General features: G+C 50.6%; 1 protein-coding gene across 1 annotated transcript in view; it reads right to left on the reverse strand.

The window, feature by feature from the left end:
• Positions 1-1,578: 1,578 nt before the first annotated feature.
• Positions 1,579-23,021, reverse strand: part of Stx8 (syntaxin 8) — a 257,224-nt gene continuing 235,781 nt past the window's right edge. The window contains exon 8 of the mRNA XM_052756796.1: positions 1,579-1,758. Within this exon, the coding sequence (XP_052612756.1) occupies positions 1,691-1,758 (68 nt within the window). The 3' untranslated portion in view covers positions 1,579-1,690. The remainder of the gene's footprint in view (positions 1,759-23,021) is intronic.

A 23,021-nucleotide genomic window follows, 5' to 3' on the forward strand; every position in this document is an offset into this window, starting at 1 on the left:
CCTGCCCGTGGTCACAGAGCTGGTAAGTGATGTGGCAATCCTTGGGGCTGTTTGTAGCATGTTTTTTCCTCTGTTGCCTATGACTTCCTGTTCTCTGGTGGTACAACAGGGCCCGGTAAGTAGGTCAGCCAGAGCTGCGAGCTCAGGCGATGGGGTCTCGCGGTGACCATTCCACTGCTGGCCTGCAAGCTCCCAGGAACCCTTTCCTCTGCCACAGAGACCCCGGTGGTGTCCAGCCTGCCTACATTCTAGAGTCAGTCAGAGTCAAGCAGGTGTCTAGACTTCTGGACCCCAGGCCTCCCAGAACATTTGGGATCCCTGGTCTCAGGGTCCCAGGAAAGGGCTCCACTCTAGGTGACACCGGGGTTCTCTTCCTGGTGCCTGCCTGACTCTCTCCAGAGAAAGCTTGGCATTATGTTCTCCCAAGGAGAGTCACAGGACCCCTCCACCCAGGGTCCCCTCCCACAGCCTGTCTCCTCCTCATGGTAGCCAATGCTCTGGCAGGAGTTCTACCATTAGCCTGAGCTCTTCCTCCTCCTGCCTACCATGATAAAGCAGGGCTAGCTGCCTACCATGATAAAGCAGGGCTAGCTGCCTACCATGATAAAGCAGGGCTAGCTGCCTACCATGATAAAGCAGGGCTAGCTGCCCATCTTGCTTTCTGTACAGAGAAGAGAGAGGGCATGCTGCCTGGACCCCTGCCCCCTTCTGACTCAGAACTCAGCCCCCGAGGGCCTCGTATATGTTGCAGTCAGTTCTACTTTTGGTTCACTCTCTGAAATACATACATACATGCCCTCATTCTGGACACACATGGCTGTGAGAGCCAGTGGAGAGCCTGGACAGAGGCAGCATTCTCCTGTTTCTTTACCATGCTTTCATCTGACAGCTCCCACCCTAATCTCGAAGGCTTCTTGGCTACTTAGAAAGGTGTCAAATTTGTCTTTTGTTGTTATTTTTTGAGACAAGACTCTCTCCATGAAGTCTGGATTGGCCTCAAACTCAGAGATCCACCCGCCTCTGATTAAAGGCGTGCACTACCACACCCAGATTTTGTTTGATTTAGGAAGGCATCAACATTGAAGGATGAGTTTCTCATCACTTTGAAATGAAAAGGGGTGCCTTTCCAGATATGAAGACAGTCCAGAACCTCTTCAGAACACAGCCAGCACTGCTGAGTGAGAGCTTTGTGGGAAATTAAACATGGCAGGCTGACAGAGCGGCCGTTATATACCTGACGTAAGTCAGGTGGCTATGCCTTCTGTGTGTCTCTCGCCTCACTTCTGCCCTGCTGCCTGGACACCCAGACACATGATCACCCACTTACTTTCACATGGGCACATGGCTTCCCCTAGACAACCAGCCACCAAAGTGACACACTGCATATTACCATGATACCCTGAGGATGCTCAGCACACAGAGGGTGACTGGAACCTACTGGCAGCTGTGGGGCAGTGACCACCTGAGGGACTTCTGGCTAGCAACAAAATCACTGGAAGAGGAGAAGGGCCACACTGGGCCAGTGCTCTAGAAAGGTCTCCAGAGCTGCTCCTCTCCCGAAGCGATGCACATCAGGAGCCTGGAGTGCTGGAAAATTTATTGAGAGCAGGTGTTGTGTATGTACCAAAAGGGTGCCGGGGCTCGCATCCATCACTGGCAGGTGTCACCGCGGGTGGTCCCTTTCTTGTCATCAGTTGGTTGGCCACACTGCCACGACCACGATAGCCACGAGCAACAATAAAATCACCATTATCATCCCTGCAAGAGAGAAGCAGAACATGCCTCTTTGAATGAGCCACACCGGAAAAAAGTGTCACGCTCTAGAAGTACCTGGAGAGGGCAGTGGGCATAGCTCTGGCTTTGTAGGCCACTGGACAGGGCTGGGGGCGGGGAGGGGGCGCTATGAACAGCCATTGGCACCTTGAGACCTGTGCCAGCGGTCCTGGTTCCGGGACAGAATCCTGGGAGGGCCAGGGCCAGGCCTCAGCATTTGGTTCCCCTGGGCACACCAAGCTCCTAGCTCCAGCCTTCAAATGCCTCTTAGGTGACAAGCATGGTGCATGTAGGTGATGGCCATCTTTGTGACACAATTTGACACTGCCGAGGCACCGGTAAAGCAAAATGCCGTGGTCTATTTTGGTGCGGCTTATCAACGGTTAGGATAGTTTATGTTTTAAGGCAGGACCTCATGTGCCCTAGGCTGATCTTGAACTCACTTTGTAGCTAAGAATAACTCTGAATTTCTGATCTTTTTGCCTCCACCTCCAAGTGTTAGCATTACAGATGTGTGTCACCACATCTGGTCTGTGTGGTGCTGGAGATGGTAACCCATGGTCTTGTACATACTGGGCAAGCGATCTACCAACTGAGCCACACCCCCAGGCCACTTGGACACTTTTAAATAGTCACCAAAAACGTGAGGGGAGGAGCTATGACAGGCTGTCCGTGGCTGCCGAAGCCTACATTATTTATCTGTCCCCTTGTAGCAGTTTGCCAGCCCCTGTTGTGTGACTGGATTCTGGCCTTCAATCTTCATTTCTTTCAGCTAGGGACTTCCTTCCTTTCTTCCTTGTGAACTTGGCTATGCACAACATTTCAAAGTGGGTTCTAGGACATTGTTCAGCTACCATTTGGACAGGTTTGCAGTAAGAAGGTGTGTGCACGGGCGAGAACATTATCATAGCTTGGAGACTCGGGAGATCTTGGGAAGCACTTCCGGTTGCCTGAGAGTTCCCCGTGGGCCGGAGTCCCACAGCTTCGTTCTTTAGCCTGTGGTTGAAATTCTGCTCCTGGCTGGGGGAGAGGCTTACATCCGGCAGTATCAGGAGAAGGAAAAGACAGTGGGCATGAGGCCGGTGGCCAGGCTGGCAGGGCCCATAATGGGGCCCATTCTTGGGACTCCAAGGCCCGCAGTTCACTGTGGAAGAGGGGCTGGTTGTTTGGGAAATAAGTAGACAAGCCAGAGAGGGGCATGGCCACCACAGCTCAGGCAGGCTCCCGGTGGCACGCACTCTGACAACAACAGAGGCTGTGATCACAGTGGGGGAGATGCTGCGGGTTTTGAATTTTCAAGCCGTGGTGATGATGAAAATGGTGGAATAATCATGGGAAGGAAGGAATACAGGAAGAGAACTGATTCTCAAGGCAAAGACACCCATGGATTTTAGTTTGTATGCACTAACAGGAAGAGGCCCGCCACTGATTTACAGCACAGCAATACTAGACTAAACCTGCCTTGCTCTGAACTCAGCCAGTTCCCCACAAAGCTGATGGGGCCATCTTTTTGGAATGTGAATCTGATCAGGTTGCCTCTTTGCTCAGAGCTCTCCAGCCATTCCAACCGAGGTCCAGTGACTCCCACTGAGGTCTAGCCTAGAAGGCCGTGCATGGTCCGATTCCACTGCCCCTGCAGCCCCTCAGAGCTCGACTCGGGGCTCCTTCCCTTCTCCAACATGCCACACCTCTGCGTTTCCACATGCTGAACTTGCTGCCTGGTGGTTCTCTCTCAGCACTGGGTCACCTCCTGAAGGTCCCCTTGGTGACCTGCAGTCCCTGGTGCTTTCTACAGCTCCACATCTCCAGGTAGGACTTAGCATATCACTTTTGAGGTGCTAGCTCTCATCTGTCCCTCCCTAGAAGGGGGTGTTACGGAAGGGACTGCTCCTTCCCCTTGACCAAAACTGCAGAGCTGACACACGGAGGCACCATTTAAATGTCATAAACGAGGAAGCACCCTGAATGTCTGGAAAGGTAAGATGACACAGGGAGACACAGGAAGAGTAGTGGAGAGGGAGGAAGGAGCTGGGAAAATGTGTCAAATAGGAAACTCAAAAGTAGTCCATACCAACAACCACCACAGAGACCCGGGGCCAGTTTCTTGGGTTCTAGAGATTTGAAGAGGACAGACAGTTTCAGCTGAAGGGTGGGATCTATGAGAACTATGTGTTGCCTTTAAAGGTGCTGATGTGTCTATCACAGAAACTGAGTTAGATACCTTAGTAGCATCATGATGGGGAATGAACACACACACACACACACACACACACACGGGAAGTGTGCTTCCCTTTTGACACTTTAGACAGTGAGTTGATAGCACGTGATAAAGTATGCGCTTGTCCAAAAGTGAAAAGGAACTTCAACAAAGACCAATAAGACTTTTAGATTTTAAACCTTTTCAGGCACACACAGGCCCTTTGAGAGGTCATTTTTTTCAACAGGCTTAAGTAAATACAGCGCGGGGCGGATCAAGGAAGTCATTTCAAGGTGAGAAGACACAGTGAGGAGCCAAGGCCAAGTGCAGCTTTGGGATCCTCTGGGCCAAGGAGACTTGACTTAGGGATCTTATCACAGCAGCCTTGTCTCAAAGTGAGATCACAACTCCAGCACCTTTCTGGAGATGTCCTGGAAGTGGATCCTGTCGAAGGCACCAAAGCTCAGCCCCACTAGTCGTCACCAGGTCCGGGTCTCTGTAAAAGGGGTGTGTTACCTGGCTCACTGTTCCTTAATTCATCATTCTCTCTGTTCTATATCCAAGAGGTTCTGGAAGGCTGCAAGGGAATCCAGATGAGTCTGCTCTCAGCTGATGCTCTGACTCCTTCCCACGGCAGCCCACCCAGAGGTCCTGACACCCAGCAGAACACAGGCTTTATCAGGCTCTTCACAGCTGAAGAACTGGGATGCAATTTTTCTTCATCCTCTCTTTGTGCCCTCCCCTCCACTTTTTATGGTGGAAAATTTTGAACACACACATACACATACACACACACACACACACACACACACACACACACACACACACACACACGGTAAAAGCAGCCAGGAACATTGACTGTCATGAACCCTGGACTTTTATCAAGGACCAGTTCTTAGTCAGCCTGTTTCCATCTGCACCTTCCCCTGCCCCTGTGGTCAGCAGTGGGTCCCTGGTGCATCTTGCCTACAAATAAGAGTCACTGGAAGATGAGGTACCGTCACATAACCATGGCAAGCCTGACAGAGGCAGGCCAGAGCCCCAGCTTTCTGACATGGAAAGTGATCTAGGCTTGCAGGATGACCCCTGGAACAACCGGAGCCATACTGAATCACGTGTCGAAGACAGAAATTGGGGTGTTTTGTTTTTTCCTCCTAACAGTGCCTCAGGGGGTCTCACCGTCCATCCCCAGCTACGGAAATGTTTGACATTTCGGGACAAATGATGGTGGAACTGCTGGGAGCCTGCCAACTTCTAAACAATGAGGATGCTGGGCCCAGCCCTGGCTCAGAACACCTGCGAGGCTCCTGCTTGGTCAGTTCCTCTGCATTTCACTCAGCTCCTGCCATGGCACAGTAGGCACCTGGCCAGGCAGAGGTTGGCTCCCAGAGTCCCTTCCAGGGGCAGGCACAAGGTGCCCAGGGTTATGAGAGTGGGTAAAAAAAAAAAAAAAATGGCCATTTCCTTTGGTCAGTTTACCAGATGAGTACCCAGCACTTAGGATATTTACAAGTCTAGCACATGGCAATTTAAAAAGATGTACGAAAACAAACTCCCTTCCAGACTAGGAAGGGACATTAACACTGTGGCTTTGGAACCGGGGCATGTGTTCTGAAGATTGTTCATCTGGATTAATGGCCCATGCTTTTTTTCCAGTGAAACGCTGGGAACCAATGAGTGATGGCTGGTGCTGCCAACACCCCTGCCATAGCAGAGTGCAGGTAATTGCTCTTCATGGTCACTGCATGGCTGAGAAGAAACGGAAAATACGGAGGCCAGCTTTTCTAGGGAATACCAGTCATTCTACCCTGTAGCTGCAGGGTAGTGTGGAAGGGAAACACACAGGGCTGGGGGAGAGGTGTGGAGTTGGGAGGCAGCAGAGAAATGCAAGGTGCCCTCGTCCAGAAGTTCTTTTTATCAAGGTTTGTCACAGGCAAAGCCATCCTGACTCCCTGATGCTTGTTTTGAACCAAAGCACATTCTCATTGCCTGCTTGGTGTGTCCCGCTGAAGAGTCGGGTCAATAGGCCAGCCCCACACAGCCACCACCTGTGAAGACATGACTGACGCCTGCAGTGGGTGAGGTCCCCGCACAGTTGGGCTGTCAAAGGTGACATTTGCTTAAGTATTAACCAGTTGGTTCTTGCAGTTCAAACATGGATTTTAAAAAATGTTTTATTTTATTTTTGCAGCAGACTCCTGAGCCAAGGTAAGGGTTGAGCGGGACAAAAGACAGAACCTGGATATTTGTTTTCAAAAGTTCATGTAAATGTCCCCGTGAATCCCATTACTAGGTAAATAAGCCAGGAAAAAAGACGACCGTGGGGGGAAGGTGAACGTGTTTGCTTTTTGGATTAATCGACAGCTGGAACATGCAGCCTACCCTGACGTGGTCTGTGCTACTAGCCTGCTCGTGGTGTGGACACCACAGTTTCCACCAACTAGCCTCACAGCTCCGTGGGCCAGAAAGGCAGACCCTGGTGGGCAGAACAGCACCTCCCGATCCTGGTCTCATCTTTCTGGACAACACTACTTTACCCCATGGGGGTACCTGCTAATCGCCTCCAGTAATGTTTCCATTAAAATGCCAGGCAAAAGGCTCCTGAGTTTGCTTTTGTTCTTGTCTGGCATCAAAACCATCACTTCGGGCTTTTCCTTTCTGTTTCGGGAAGGGCAGGATCATTCTCTGTCTTCAGCATGTGTGCCTGTCTGTGTGCATGCAGGCACATGTGTGCATGCAGGCACATGTGTGCAGGTCAGAGGACAACTTGGGCTGTCATTCTTCAGGAGCTAGCCACTCTCATCTCTTGACATAGGTTTCGCACAGGCATGGGACTGATCAGATACGCTAGGCTGGCTGGCCTCACTAGTGAGCCCCTGGGATTCACTGTCCTTCCCGTGTGCCCCTCTCCTCCATGGTAAGATGACAGGCATGCATTCTTCTTTTGGCTCTGGGGATCCAGCTGAGTTACCTCTTCAGCTCCCCGTCCATCTGCTTTATGGACGCCACGCTCTCTACCTGCTCTTTCTACCCATCACCCTTCTTCCGTTCTCGGCTGACTTCCGAGCTGTAGGCTCAATGCTGCCTTCCATGAAGGCTGCTCAGCCCCACATATCCACCTCTCCTGGAGACCAAGAAACAGCCACAAGGCCACATCTACACAAGGCCACTGCTCAGGAAGGACAGTCCTTTATCTTTAAGTTCTTATGTTATGGGTCTTCCACCCCCCACCCAGGTCACAGAATCTCTGAGAAAAGAGATTATGTACGGTCTGATGTGGCAGAGGGACACTGACTTTACAATCAGGGACACAGGGCGTCAAGCCTACCACTGAGGAGCTAAGACACCTGGGGAAACGGTCTCAACTATGAGTTTGGTTCTACCATTTGTAAAATGAGGCTAAAAAAAGCCCTGGTATCACAGGCACATTAGGAGGATTTGATGATAAGGACATGGAGTTTCCGGAACACAACCTGTTCTCAGTAAATGACAGCTCTGTTGAAAAGAGTGGCCATTCCTGTCTACCCGCTGCCAAGAACAACGTATGGGAAATGCTCCATGTCTGTGAATGTCCCCCAAGACAGCTTGGGTCAGGGTAACAGCAGAGTAACGAGTCACTCATTCCAGAGAAGAGAGGCAGAGGCCGGGGAACACCTGGGTGGCATTTGGTAGAAACAGAGACCAATTCTAGCGGGGCCGGGCCGTGATGATGGCGTCCAGGAAAGGTTGGAAGTTCACAGTGGAATGTCTGGCAGCACCCACCTCAGTTATTAGCTACAGGAAGGGCAGCTGTGCCGGCCGATGGCGGCTGGAGTCAAAGGCAGGCAGGCAGGCAGGGCTCAGCCAAGTGGATGCCAGGTGAAAGGAACTGTGAAAAGCTGAACCGTAAAAGCCTGGGAGGAAGTGGAGGTCAGAGCCGGGGCACAGGCTGAGGATGGAGTCACAGCAAGAGAAGGGGGTTAAAATAAACCAAAAGGGCCTGACTGTTAGACTATGGGCAGCTGGGGAGCAGGGACAGGGAGGAAGCCATGGACTAGGGAGCCGGGAGTTGTGGCTATTGGGTACAAACAAACAGGAGTATAACCAGTGATACTGAGAATGTTAACAGCCACATAAGGAGAACAGAAGTCACATGTAAGAATAATGAGTAAATGTACCCATGCCAGCACTCGGGAGGCAGAGACAGGCAGATCTCTATAAGATCAAGGCCAGCCTGGTCTACAGAGTGAGTTCCAGGTCAGCCAGGGTACACAGTTAAACCCTGTCTGTCTAAAAAGAAAAGAGAAAATAATGTTTTACAGAGCCCAAATCCTGCTACTCCCTCCACAGGGCAACCATTTGGTGGAAGAGTGGAGACTTGTACTCCCTAAGGAGCCCCGTGAAGGTCACTCACTGGCCAGCAGCAGAGCTGGCTTTGGGTGGAAGGCCCAAATCTCTGGGTGGGCGTGTCATGGAGCTGGGCTCAGCTAACTGGGAAGTCCCAACAGGAGAGGGCAGCCTGGACTGGTCATTCAAGTCCTTGTAGAAGGAAGGTGGCACAGCATGGCTCCTCAAAGGACCACATGGCAAGGCAAAAATTTGGCCAGCATATTGGACCTGCCTTTGCTTTGGTTCTGACTGAAAACAGAAACACTGGATTAAACAGTGTTTGACCTTACTCTATCTCGGTGTTGTGTTGTGCTGAGTGAAGAAAACAAACAGACCCTGCCTTTAGGTGGCATCATGGTCTGGGGACTACACAGAGGAAAGGCAGCCTGCAGACGCCCCCCTGGTCCCTCTACAGCCTCTGCAGGCAAACTGCCCAGTCTCTGTGTATGCAGCTTCCTTGGGGTCATGAGGGACACGTACATATTTCTCAGGGTGGCACGTGGTTTTGCTGAGCTCCAGGGTCTGGCAGGCTGTGGGTGCCGACTAATGGTGACTTGACTTTCAGAAGCGCATCAGCCTCCTGAAGGCAAGAAGCATGGTCTTTCCCCACATGGTTCTTTAGAAAGGCCAGGCCAGTGCTACCCAGGGCTATCTGGGCTAGAGTTGTGCTGAGGTGACTTTGAGAAGACGGGGACACCCAGCCCCACCTAGAGAGAAGCCCCTAGTGCTGGCACCACAGTAGCCCAGCAACCGTTCTGACAACAGAACAGAAAGCCCTGGAAACATGGAATAGAAGCAGAAGAGGAGGTGACAGCAGTTACCAAGACACATCTGGGGGCCAGAGAGAGCGACTGCTCTCAGCAGGAAGTGGGAAGCGAGGAGGCCACCTGAAGTGGGGGAGGGGGGAAGGAGAACCGGCCTGGAGACAGGAAATTGAAAGGAATTAAGACAGTGAAGGAGGCGGGGCAGAGAAGCTGGAGGGCAGCCTAATAACAGCCAGGCAGGCTCTCTGGATCCAGGGCCCAGCACTTGGCCCAGCATCAGGTAGAGAGAGTGGAGCAGCAGTCCAGGCCCCAGGACATGGACTGGCCAGCAGGTGGTCAACAGAGACTTTGTGTGAGAGCTCACCTCACTGGACAGATTAGGTCTGTGGTTGAGTGGGTCCAACGCAGAACAAGAGCACGGCCAGAAGCCAGATGGGACAGCACAAGCTGGTAGTGCTGGCACTGCACTGGGGAGGCTGAGGCAGGAGGATCATGGATTTGAGGTTATCTTGGGTTACACAAGAGACTTTAGTATATATTTTAAAAGTACTAACCCTAGAGAGGATTTACCCAGGAGAGTGACATGTATCCATATCAGAACCTAACAACAAATGTTCTCTGAGTGCCTACTATGTGCCAAGATGCATAGTTGGCTCTTTATGGGTCTGCCAGCCTCACCAGGGCAATAGGAGACCAACAGACCCCTGAGGACACCAACCCAAGCCTACCCACCTCCCAAAAGAAAGCACACTTTGTGATGACAGTGTTCCCTAGAGGGAGTAAGTAAGCAAAAACTTGGCCATTATAGTCGCTTCCTGCATAGAACGTGCTGAAGTTTCTAGGCCCTAGCTGTGTTCTTCGAGTGTTATTCACTTCCTGCCTCTGAAATCAGCTCAGCACTCGCCACAGTTCAACAGCAGAATCCAATTGCAAATAGATAATCCTTCGTATCGGCAATCGAAAGCAGCACATTACGAGTTGTCAGGGCAATAATTTACAGTCAATTCTCTGGCGCATCACTACTCGCTAAGAAACATCCCCTGGTCGTGCTGCGTGCTACCCCTGGGAATGCAAATCTGTCTGGCAGGAATTCAACTGTCTCAGAAAAGCCAGGCAGGAACACTGTTACAGATATCTTGTTTTGACAATTCCCTCTGGACTGCGTGTCAAAAGATTTCTGGATTGCTCCAGCCAGGCTATGGATTCACTATAACAAACGCCTTCATTTGTCCTGCTTAGACGAGGCTGGGTCACCTGGCATTAATTAGGGACACCTGGCCAAGTGACCCAAGGGCTCTCTGCTGCTGATGTCCTAACTCAGGGCAGAGGCACCGCATTGTCACCCATCAGTGGTGAAAAAACGGAGCACCTGGACAGGGGGCCAAAGGTTAAGAGATCCGTGGAGAGTCCCTGAGCTTCAGACCCCAGGGCGACATGGGAGAGGTGGCCTAGTGGCCTTGCCTCTTCACTCTGACCCCGCCTCTGCACACCCAGCCAACAGGATGGTGTCCAGAAGAGGCCATCCGGTACCTTTTGCCAGGAATTCTGTACTCTGAATGGAGCCTAGCTAAGGCTCAGGGTAGAGTCCTGGCTGCATTCAAGTAGCAATGGACAGAGACTTAGCCCTGAAGGTCCTGGCACCTGCCTTGGTTATGATCTTCCCTTAAACCTGGTTGGCCAAATCATCCCTTCTGCAAGTAACCCTAATTCATTCAAATAAATTTCACGGTTTTTCTTGTTTTGTTTTGAACCTAAATGAATAGAAGCCATTTCCTCCTGCTTGCAAACAAGCTCCTTCAGCAGACGGATAACAACAGGAATAATTCTTTGGAAAAACTTAAGCACAGCATGTGAGTGCCTTCTTGTTACCAGTTTAGTCTCAAAAGGACCACTGGGAAGTGTTGCTCCTTGGAGTGCATGGCCTTAGGCTGTATCTCCTGACTCTGAACGAGTCCGGTTCCAAATAGAGATCACAAGTACAGGGGCAGCTTCCCCACCAACTCCTTTTCATTCAGCCACACATCCTGTGATGTAAGTGGTCTCTAATCGATGCCACAGATGCCGTTTGGAAAAGTCAAGATGTAAAATAGACAGGTTCTGAGGCAACAGGCACTCGGAGTAAGCGTCAGGACACGGCAGCACATAAACAAGGCCAACAAGACACTGCTGGATGGGCAGATCCATGGCGTAGATCCCTCCTTTTCCAGGGCATCCACATATGGGGACCCCCGAGTGTCTGGTGCAGGTAGATCCCAAGCAACTGCCACGAGGTCCCTGTGATCACTGCGCTTTTAGTAAAGGCCACATCCGGTAACTTCGTTAGTGCTGGGAGCTTTATGTGCACTCTGTATATGCCAATATATGCTATAAACTGGCCTGCGCAATCAACATTTAAACAAAGAAACGATGAAGGTTCTCCTGACGGGGCGAGGCAGGCAAAACCACACTGCTGGTCTCTGAACAGACGTCTGCATCTTGCGCCTGCTCAATGGATAGCGCAGACAAGCAAGTGCCGCCTCAGGACTGGATGGTGGGGGAAAGGGAGAGGACAAAGACAACAGATAACTCCATGGACCAGAAGCTGCTGAGAGCCAGGAAAGAAAGAAGCTCCTGTCTTCCTGGTGGCTATCTGGGTGGTCGCTCAGAGCCATGTCTCCTTTCTTCAGGTCTGAGGGGCATACAGGGAGGAAATGCTGATACTTTTTAGATACTGACTATCAACAATGAGGCGTGGGAGCACACTGCAGGTAAGTCAGCGTGCCCTTCCACGTGGCATCGGGAACTTTCCAACCTTAAATGCTAACAGCATGGAAGCTTAGAAAGAACACATTACGAGAGTTTCTTGGAATGAAGGGTGATGTAATGACAAGTGGAAGCAGACAGGGAACTTATTCTAGAATTCGGCAAAGGGAGTGCTGGAGAGGAAGGCCTCCTCAGTGGGTCCCAGCACTTTCCAGGGCGGGAGGAGTCAGGCAGGGCGCGCTGGTTCCCGCTCGCTCGGTCTGTGGGGGACATGGGATCTCACATGAATCGGGAAGTAATGTAATGTTCCTTGTGTAGCTGCTATTCATCAAGCAACCCACTCTGACTGTTGTATGCCTAAATGAAAACTATCCTTCTTTAGTGGACGGCTGCTTTTATTACGGGCCGTTTCACTTCATCACATCACTGGCGGAGAGCAGCAGAGTGCTGGCCACCAGCTGGTCTCTGAAATTGAGAGGAGGCCAGGTTGAGGTTGTAGAGGTAAGATGAAATAATAGATGCAAGATGTCACCTTATGTTTGGAAGATCTGGAGTGAACTTCCAGTAATGTTGGGGTTGCTGGCACCATTTCCAGAGCTTCGGGTGAAAGACACTCTGTCATCCTGCAGGCCACATCTACCCCACCTAGTCTCAGCGCTCCTTTGGCCTCCAAGGTGACATGAATCACATAGGGGACCAAGGGCCACAGCGGCAAGGAGATAAGACAAATAACTGTTGAGGGGTGTGGGAGAAAAGAAAAGTAAAGGCCGGCAAGAGAACAGCCAGACAGTTTTCACATTAAAAGCCAAGTCTTTTCTCGGGTAACTAGAATGCCAGTCATAATTATTTCTTGTGGCTGTGAAGCTTGTTCCTATCACAGAAGGAGAAAAATTCAAAAGGTCACCATAGCTTTTAACTGGTCATCATGAGGTAGTCTGAGCTCTCTCACCCATTATATTTATGCATGGTACAGCAAAACGGGAGGCCCGTGACAGATGCACATGTACATGAACATCAGGTCTTCCTCTCTGCACCAAGGCAGCAGGGGTGAGGCCCCCTGACCAGCACTGGTCAGCCAGCTTCCCGTCCGTGGGTCTGACCACTCCTGGCAAAACCAGAGCTGGCTGCCAGACTTTTCTTGAAACTTTCTCTCTCTCTCTCTTGCTCGGCTCTCCCATGAAAACAGATTCTAGAATGTGTGTTCACAACCCCCCCCCCAACACTCTGCATGTATAGAAATGACTAAATAAAAAGCCTATAGATACAGTGGAATTCATATTTGGTCTATGGGAGGTATGGCAGTTTAATCTTCATCTTCATGACTGGATTTAGAAACACTTAGGAAATACATCTCTCTGAGCATTTCCAAAGATGATTAGTACGTGGCGGGCGGGGCGCGGTTAACAGGGGAAGACCCACCCAGAAGTGGGTGGTGGCATCCCATGGGCTGTGGTCTCTGACTACAGAAAGGGGAAAGAGGAAGAAGCCGGGTAAGTGTGGGTACTCCCCTTTCTCCTCTTCCTGATCTGTCCAGATGTGGATGAGCAGCCTCTGCCAGCAAGCCTCCCCTGCCAGCAGGGATGGCAGCCTCTCAGACGCCTCCTGATCTGTCCAGATGTGGACTATCCAGATGTGGCCTGGACAGTGTGGACTGCAGCCTCTCAACTATGAGCCACAATAAATTCCTCATCCTCAGGCTGCTTCCTGTTATGCATCTCATCCTGGCAACAGGAAAAGTAGCTAATAAAAAAAGGGACACGTATGTGCACAGTGCCCCAAGTGCTCTTCTCCCTAAGACTTGGAACACAACTTTAATGCTAAAGCCACAGTGAGAAGCTTGGTGGCAGGAATGGAGTGAAAACTAGACCTAGCTAACTTCTCATTAGCAGGATGAAAGCTGTAAGCTTCGTGAGCTCGGTGGGACCCAGCGTATTGGTACAGTGAGAACAAGACAAGACATTCCAACTGTGCTCTACATGGCTCAGCAGCATTAGAGCTTACAGGGCAGTCTGAGAAATCCCAGGAGTGATAGGACAGCCAGGCTGCAGGGCTCTCCCATGAGCATGTGGATTGAACACAGGCCTCTCACACTACAGAGTGAAGGAACCCATCCGTTCATCATGGGGGACTTGCAATGATGCCACCTCTGTTCACTAGTGCCCTCAAACACTCTTCACGACACCTAAAGATGTCCTCCTATGGACAGCATGCCATCTGGGATCCCTAAAATGTGCCCTTCATGCAGGGAAGCTTCTGATGACGTTGTAGCAGCAAACGCAAAGGGAAACCTCAGAGCTAGACCTGGGGACCTCCAGTCGCCTTCACTGCCTGAGCCATACACCTCAGGGAAGCATCATGAGCAGACTGGACAGGGTTTCTACTGAACCTTCTAGAAACACAGAGAAGAGACCAGGTTGTAAGTGCTAGAATAGGATTAGCTTGAACACTCGAGTGGAGCTTCTGCTGGCAGAGAGGATTTAAGGCGGAAGGACACACTGGGACCGAGCTGGAAGGCTGGGGACAGCTGTACCTGGGGGACCAGCAAGGAGTAGGGGGTCTTTTCCTCTCTCCACTTAAGATGTTCAGTGTGGGGGGCTGCAGTTCCTGGTAGCACATGTGTTTAGCATGTGTGAGGCCCTGGGTTTGGTCTCCAACACTGGCTAAACAACTAATAAATGTAGACATCTGATGTGTAAGGGCTGAAATAGGTCAGAAATGTATGGTTACGGCAGAGGTCACATTGGTAGAGGACACATGACTAGGTGTCATGCCAATACCAGGGATTGTCTGTCATGTGACCTGGGAAAAACGACAAATATCTGCCTTCCAAAGGCATGTTGTTGGTGCCAATAATAAAAGGTATTTGAGAATAATATTCAGGTGGTGTCATCAATGCTTGTTTATCTGCTCTTCTGGAAAGAAAAGCAGACGATCCAGAATGTGAGCTCTGGGTTTGAAATATTTTCTGGCTTAGGTTAAACATGATCCGTCAGTTATGCCAGACATCCATCTATCTGTAGAACAAGAAGGTGAGTTGTGACACATCCCCAAATGACCAGGTTCCTACCTCGGCCTCCTGCTCTCGATATGCCAGGCTTGCTTGCACCTCTAGGCCTGGCATGGATCTTCCCGGTTCACGTGCTCAGAGCCTCTGCCAGCTTCCACATACCCAGCAATGGCACAGCCTCAGCTCAAGAGCACTTTCTCCCTCCAGACTCCTCTCCCTAAGCTCGCAGCATCTTAGGCCTGCCTTTCCCATGTTTCCGTGCACGGATCATACACACTGTAAACAACTAACTCCATTAAATTAGCAACTAATTGGGCCCATGAATACTATGACTTACAGTCTGTGAATTCTTTGAGACAGCAGGCCATGCTTTTCTGTGACAGTGTCCTGCCTGTTACCACTTGCGCACAGAGGTCCTATGATCCCATCCTGTAACCCTTATGAGAGTTTCAGCACTGTGTGCCTCCATCACTATAGTGGTCACTGGGTGAGCATTATATAGTGCATTTGCACAGACTAAACATGGCTATATCACTATGTGATAAGATCTTTGGGGACGAGGTTGTACATTTGGTCTATCATCGACTAAAATATCATTTTACAGTACATGACTACATACACTCAACATTTATTTCTGCCTTGGTTGAATGGGCACAAGTTCCTAACTTAGATCCATTCTCTGGAATATTAGAAGTCAACAGAACAGACTTCAGATGACTTTCTGGCTCAGAGGCAGTTACCAAACAGTACCTAGAACAGAGTAACTGCTCAATAAGCACATGCTGAATGAATGAATGAGTAAGCAACTGAATTATGGACAGAGGTGTCATTAAGGTCATTGAGAAGTTCTGGGTTTGAAGAACTACAAAGGGACTCAAATAATTTCCAAATTCAAAATCAGTGTGTTCCACATTTGTGGCTAGCGACCTAGGTGTGAAATTCTAGGCGGGCGTGGTCTGTTCTTTCAAGTCAACTGTGCCTAGCGTTCAGTAAAATGGAAGGCTGCAGCAGCTGCTCACGGGTTTACTCCTGAGATGATGTGAACTTGGGGTTTCCAGTCACTTACACCCTTTTCTGTATTGAACTGGACAGCCCCAATTCACACTTCATCGGTTCCCTGAACCTTTTTATCATCTTTTTTTTTTTTTGTTTTTTTGTTTTTTCGAGACAGGGTTTCTCTGTGTAGCTTTGCGCCTTTTCCTGGAACTCACTTGGTAGCCCAGGCTGGCCTCGAACTCACAGAGATCCGCCTGGCTCTGCCTCCCGAGTACTGGGATTAAAGGCGTGTGCCACCACCGTTCGGCTTCATCTTTTATTTGAAGACATTCTTGAGAAAAAAAAAGTTACTGAAAATTACCTGCAATAGAAGAGTTTATGCTGAAGGTAGCTTTCCTCAGTGTAATGGGGGCCAGGCCCAGCGGCTCAACTAAGACCTTGATGGAAATGCAACTTCCAGTCACCCCCAGGGGTCTGTGTCTGCAAAATTTCTCCCGGTGCTAAGGTCCAGAGAAGAGGATTAAAAGTTGACAACAACACCCACTAGTATGAAAGGAAGGGCTGTGTTCTCTGGGCACTAGATGGTAACTAGGTAGGGGTCCTACATGGTAGGAAGATCCCTGTGCTGGGAGGGAGGTGGGCACCCAGTCTCCAATGAAAAAGCCTCATGAGAAATGGGATATGCATCTGACACACAGAACTGTCACAAGTCAACCCCCACAGCCTTCCCTTAGCTTCATTTCCTCCCGAGGAGGTCTGCAGGGCCCAGAGCAGCAGCCAGTGGGGCCAAAGGACTGTTCCTGTTCACAACAAAGAAGATTCTAAGAAACACGTCCACCAGATTGCCAGTCTTCCCATCTAGCATCAGGGAGCCATGCCCCGACTGCCCAGAGTCTCCACTCTTCTTCCTCACAGAGCAGAAGGTGGTGCCTAAAAGAGGAAGGTCAGAAAGGCTTATCAGACAGAAGAGGGTAGGCTGGCTTTAGTTCCCAACATGCCGGTTGGGCCAACGTGACAGTCATTCCTCGTATCGGACTCCCATGTTGGATGACACTTGTATTTTCAAGCCCTGAAAAGACACATTGCAGATTCTAACTGTACACTAGTCAGGGGAGGAGGGCCCTTCTCACTCCGGTGGAGCTAGCCACCATTGCCTGCTACTCCGGAGGACACCCACAGCTAGCCTCCCACAAGAGCTCGTCAGAAGGCACAGGCAGACTGTGAGCTGAGACCTTTCTTGAGTAGTGTGGTTGAGGAAACGGGAGAGGGAGTGTCCAATGATTAGTTCCTCATGGTCCCCACATTCTTCACACGAACTGCCTGCACCCCCCAGAACACGTCTGCATTCTTGATAGCAGGATTGCAACCTAAGTTCTGTTCCCTCTGAGCACTCTTTATGGGCACACGGAGACATTCTAGGAGCCTTGCCTCGCCTCCCTTCACGCCCCTCCTTCCCGCTGCCACACTCTGCAGGCCATTCCTCGTTCTCTTTCTAAGAATGTAATAAACATTTCAGCACAATCTTTCAATCCACATTATTTATAATATTCTGAACATCCATCGAGCCTGGCTAGAATGCTAAGCAATAAATCAAACCTAACAACAACAAAAAAAGGAAAGGGGGGGGGTCACCCTTGGCGAGGCTTGAGCTTGAGATGTTTCATTACCCAAAGGGTTTCATTATGTTCAGAAAAGTGAGATGGGGATGAGCCCGGGGTTTAGGATGACATGAAGTCAGGAACTGGAATCCAGAGGCATAATCATAACTTTGTATAGACCTCAAACGAGCTTACCTCTCAGGGGTGTCATGACGATAAATGAGATACGTGGGAAGCGCTCTGAGTGCCTCGAAGAAAACCAAGTGAGCCCAGTTCCCCTTGCTGAGTCCCAAAGGTCATCTTCTCCAAACAGAGGGGGGACCAAAGACCCCCTCCCCTCCCGGAGCTGCTGTCACTGTCCATTAATGTCCCCTCAGCTTTCAGTGAGGTGAGGGGCGGCGGTGAGGAGGCGTGCAGCATGTTTAGGACAACCTGGTCCCCAGGTCTGGCTGCGGCCTCCACCCAGAGCGCGGACTGCTCTCCCCTGGCAGGGAGGGCTGTACCAGGCCACACACAGCCACAGGGCTCTCTGCCTGCCGAGAATTTGGCTCCTGCTCGGGTGGGACTTGGACATAGGAAATGCAAGCCTCGTGGAGCAGGCCTGTGTTTACATGGCTAGTCCTGGCAGCTGCAGGGGTGTACAGATTGCGCTCTGGGACCACAAATGGGGCTCCTTTTGTCAGTTTCCGGGGTCTAAGGTGCCTCTTCTCTTCCGTTTGGATGGCTGTGCTGAGTGTAAGATTAGCATCATCCAGTTATAGACCACACATTTAACGAACAGAGTCTGATGCTGGTTTGGGGGAAATGACTGTGACCAGCCCTTGGTCACGAACCTCCACCTGCCTGCTGGCTGGGGTCAAGCAACCTCTAGAAGGGGTCCGATGCTTGCTTTGCTTTGGCTCATCACTTCTACTAATAAATATCTAGAGCAGCTGATGTGATACACACATCTATTTGAACAAAGCTGTCAAAACCACGGCGAGTTCTTTACAGTGTCTATCAGGACACAGAAAGCACCCACATCTTCATCACTCAGCTCTTAAGGTTGACGCCTGCATGCCATTTCTTTTGCTCTGGTAAAACCACATCCTCTAGGCTGCAGCCTACCTGGGCTCAGCACTTTCCCCAGACCTCGTGGATCTCCTTCGTCTCTCACCCCATCTCTGAGAACACTTTTCCCTCAGCCATGGTACTCTTCCTGTCTCCCTTCCCCATCACTTCTACACAGAGAACTTGTCCAGTTGCTGCGGGGACACGCTCGATGCCCTATGACCCCACCTTAGTGCCCTCTCCCTGACAATGGCATTCTATAGTGGGACAGCAGTGTGTAAGCATATGTATACAACACGTGTGCAGTCACTAAGAATCTGTTCAACAAAGAGTCACTTTCTCACTCAGAAGGCTTTGTCATTCACATAATATGGCATACCCACAGCTCTTCCAATGGGATCTGTTCTGATCAAAACTTTGGCAGAAGGGCAAGTCAAGGTGGTTGATGCAAACCTCATGATTTACATGCCAATCCACAGCGACTTAGGCTTACAAAGTGAAGCCAGCCACTCCATAGCCTAGCACACGAGGCTGAGCAGGGAGAACTCAGCTGGGAAATAAGGAGTCTGCCTGGCTGAGCCATGTGCCACCTCACAGTGAACATGACCCTTATGAAAACCCGTGTGTGCTTGTGTGTGTGTGTGTGTGTGTGTGTGTGTGTGTGTGTGTGTGTGTGTGAATGTGATTCTCTGGGGGCTCCTCCATAAAAAGATTATCAAATAGCACCTGTTTATTTATAGACACATACATCTTAAAGTACAAGTTCTGACTAAAGAATCAATTTCTAGGGGCAAGATTTTGGGCCATCAGCAAGGGATAGGGCCATCCCGGCACTTCTGAAATGAGAACTTTTAGGTCACTGGTGAAATTCCCAAAACACGAATCACACTACTTACAGCCAGGGTCACCTTTCACTGTCCATCCCCATCACAGCTCAATTCTAAGCAGGAGGTAGTTAGGATAAGCATTTTCATGACTTCAGCCAAGTACAGAGCACACTCTCTTCCGGTTAGCTTCTCTGAAATGCTGCAGAACCTCCCACAATTTCTCAAATAAAGACTTGAGGCTGCTGGGCAGTGGTGGAACATACCTTTAATCCCAGCACTTGGGAGGCAGAGGCAGGCGGATCTCTGTGAGTTTGAGGCCAGCCTGGTCTACAAAGCGAGTTCCAGAACAGCCAGAGATATACAGAGAAACACTGCCTTGAAAAACCAAACAAAAACAAAAGCAAAAAGACTTGAGGCTCTGTGGAGACAGACTGTGGTAGAAGGACCTGAAAGTGAAAGCTGGCAAGGGCTGGTGACGACAGGACTTCCAGGACCGGATGGGGTCAAGGCGGAGCAGAGGGAAGCCCATCAGCCTCCATCCACCACTAATCTAATGGTTCCAGGCAAGCAGCAAGCTAGACAGTGGGAATCGACAAAGCTCAATATAGACACCTGTCCCCAAGGAATCTGCGAGGTCGCCGGGGAGAGGAACATTCAGAGAATGCGCAGTGAAGCAATTAGGAAAGAGGGAACAGGAAACAAGATGTTACAAGAAGAAATAAGACAATGAAGCTGTCAGAACCAAGAGCATCCCAGCAGGAGGGAGCAGTGAGCACTAAGCACCCAGACATTCACAGGACCCAGACAGCCTTGGGACTGGTTGTGACAAAAAGAGACAAATCTGAAGTCAACTCATACCTGCAGTGCCTAGAAGTCATGATGAGAATCTCCATTTGACTCTAAGTAACAGGGAAGTCACCAGGGGTTAGGCAGGAGTGGCAGGATCTCATTTACGTTACGCGGTTATCTGCGCCACTGTATGGGGACTGGACAGGAGGAACCGACCATGCAGGTCTGTAAGACCTGTCTGAGCGAACTCCATCAAAGGCCTGCTTGAGAGTCTGAGCATGCGCAGCACCCAGGCAGGCTGATGTGTGGCACTGGAGTGGTGGCAATACAGATAGATGGCTTCCTTTCAGAAGGAAAGGCGGCCAGGCTGAAAGAAGCAGCAAGCCCCGTTTTGGTAACTGGGTCAGTGTCATGCTACTTTCTAGGAATCCGAGGGGGTCCTGGGTGTGCTGTGATGGATCTGGGGTGCTACGAGTATCAGACGTACAGTCCAGGGGAACTCAGAAGAGAGATGGCCAAAGAACAGAGGGGAAGGCACAGAGCAGCAGGGGTGGGAGAGGAGCAGTAGCAGGAGGAACCCAGGATACCGTGGGTAAGGGAGGGAGCTGTGTGTGGGGCCATCCATGCCAAGGATTGGCAAAGGGGACCAAAGGAGCCTATGGCTTTGTCCACCCGCCAAGGGTGCCAGCAGCAGCAGCAGCAGGAGGAGCAGCAGTAGCAGCAGGAGGAGGAGCAGCAGCAGCAGCAGCAGGAGGAGCAGCAGCAGCAGCAGGAGGAGGAGCAGCAGGAGGAGCAGCAGCAGGAGGAGGAGGAGGAGCAGCAGCAGGAGGAGGAGGAGCAGCAGCAGGAGGAGGAGGAGGAGCAGCAGCAGGAGGAGGAGGAGCAGCAGCAGCAGCAGCAGCAGCAGGAGGAGCAGCAGCAGCAGCAGCAGCAGGAGGAGGAGCAGCAGCAGCAGCAGGAGGAGGAGGAGCAGCAGCAGCAGGAGGAGGAGGAGGAGCAGCAGCAGCAGGAGGAGCAGCAGCAGCAGGAGGAGGAGGAGGAGCAGCAGCAGCAGCAGGAGGAGGAGGAGCAGCAGCAGCAGGAGGAGGAGGAGGAGCAGCAGCAGCAGCAGCAGGAGGAGGAGCAGCAGCAGCAGCAGGAGGAGGAGGAGCAGCAGCAGCAGGAGCAGCAGCAGCAGCAGGAGGAGGAGGAGCAGCAGCAGCAGGAGGAGGAGGAGGAGCAGCAGCAGCAGCAGCAGGAGGAGGAGGAGCAGCAGCAGGAGCAGCAGCAGCAGCAGGAGGAGCAGCAGCAGCAGGAGGAGGAGCAGCAGCAGCAGGAGCAGCAGCAGCAGCAGGAGGAGGAGGAGCAGCAGCAGGAGGAGGAGGAGCAGCAGCAGGAGGAGGAGCAGCAGCAGCAGGAGGAGGAGCAGCAGCAGCAGCAGCAGCAGCGGGTTCTAAGGGCTGCTGCGCACCAAGGGCTATATGCTCTTCACCTCCTGTGCCTCATCTCTACGACACTGCTGCCTGGCAAAGATGGCGCCATCACCATGGTCACTGCTATGTCACCTGAAGCTCAAGAGTAGTTTCTCTCTAGAGTGGGCCTGGGGTTTGAAGCCAGGTTTGATTAGCTACAAAGGGCTCACAATAATGCTCACACTCTAGAAAAAGAACAAAGACGACGGCCATGGCAGGGCCACGTGGGATTTTTTTTTTTTTTTCTTGGTTTGTCAAAATAGGGTTTCTCTGTGTAACAGCTCTGGCTGTCCCAGAACTTGCTTTGTAGATCAGGCTGGCCTCGAACTCACAGAGATCCACCTACCTCTGCTTCCCAAGTGCTGGGATTACAGGCGTGAGCCACCATCGCCTGGCTTTACATCTCCCCCACCCTCTTCGGCAAGGTGGGACCTTTAAGAGGTGATGAGGACCTGTGGGCTCTGCCTTTAAGAACGGATTAATAGGTTATGTGGAGATTGGATCTGTCATAAAAGCCAGTTTGGCTTTCCCTCTTAGACATGCTTCTGTTGTCCTATGCTGATGCCCTATGTTGCCTCAGAACTCCACTGAGTCCCTAGCAGCAAGAAAACTCTCATATGCACCTCCTTATTGTGGATCTTTCAGCCTCCAGAAGTATCAGTGACATAAACCTTTATTCTTCATAAACTACTCAGTGAGTGGCATTTAGTTACAGTAACAGAAAAATAATACAACTTCCAAACTGTCTTCTCTGCTTCCATGGGTGGTGCCTGGTTCTGCACCAGACTATGATGGACTTCTCATTATCTTCCTGACCACAGAACAGCCCCAGCATCAACAGGTTTTTTTGTGCCCAAGTCAAACACTTTCCTAATCCTGAATTCAAACGCTTAATTACACCTATTCTTTGGTTTCCCCTTTATCTAGTGAGAGAGGGAAAAAAATACTGTTTGTAGAAAACAAGAACATCTAAGCTTGAAATAGCAAAATGAAGTTAACAGAAAACTGTGAACTAAAGGGTAATTAAAGATACATTGTTTCCTGACCCCCACAAATGCCATTTTTTAGATACCAGACATGCCACATTCACAGACCTCTCACCTGAGTCCCTCCCGTCCACATTCCCTCCTGACAGGAACAAATTCTCTCTCAGCCAGAAAAAAAGGCTACACAGAAGAAAGCGATAACCCAGAAAAAACTGAAGACAGAAAAAAAAAAAAAACCACTATGGCCCATAAACAAGTTCAGCATAAAACATGCAAATAGAGTAAAACACAAAGTATTCAGTCTAATTATAATAAAAACTGAAATAGAATCTCTCTCAGGAACTTGTGAAGCCAAGTAGGGATTTCCCCATTTTACAGATAAGGAAAACTAAGGCTTGGGGAAGTTCAGTGTGTGGAATATATTCTTAAAAGATTAGCCTTGGACAGAGTAAGGTATGACACAGCAACAGTGA

The sequence above is a fragment of the Peromyscus californicus genome, unplaced genomic scaffold (genome assembly GCF_007827085.1).
Source record: "Peromyscus californicus insignis strain IS unplaced genomic scaffold, ASM782708v3 Scaffold_3__1_contigs__length_106647218, whole genome shotgun sequence".
Classification (NCBI taxonomy): domain Eukaryota; kingdom Metazoa; phylum Chordata; class Mammalia; order Rodentia; family Cricetidae; genus Peromyscus; species Peromyscus californicus.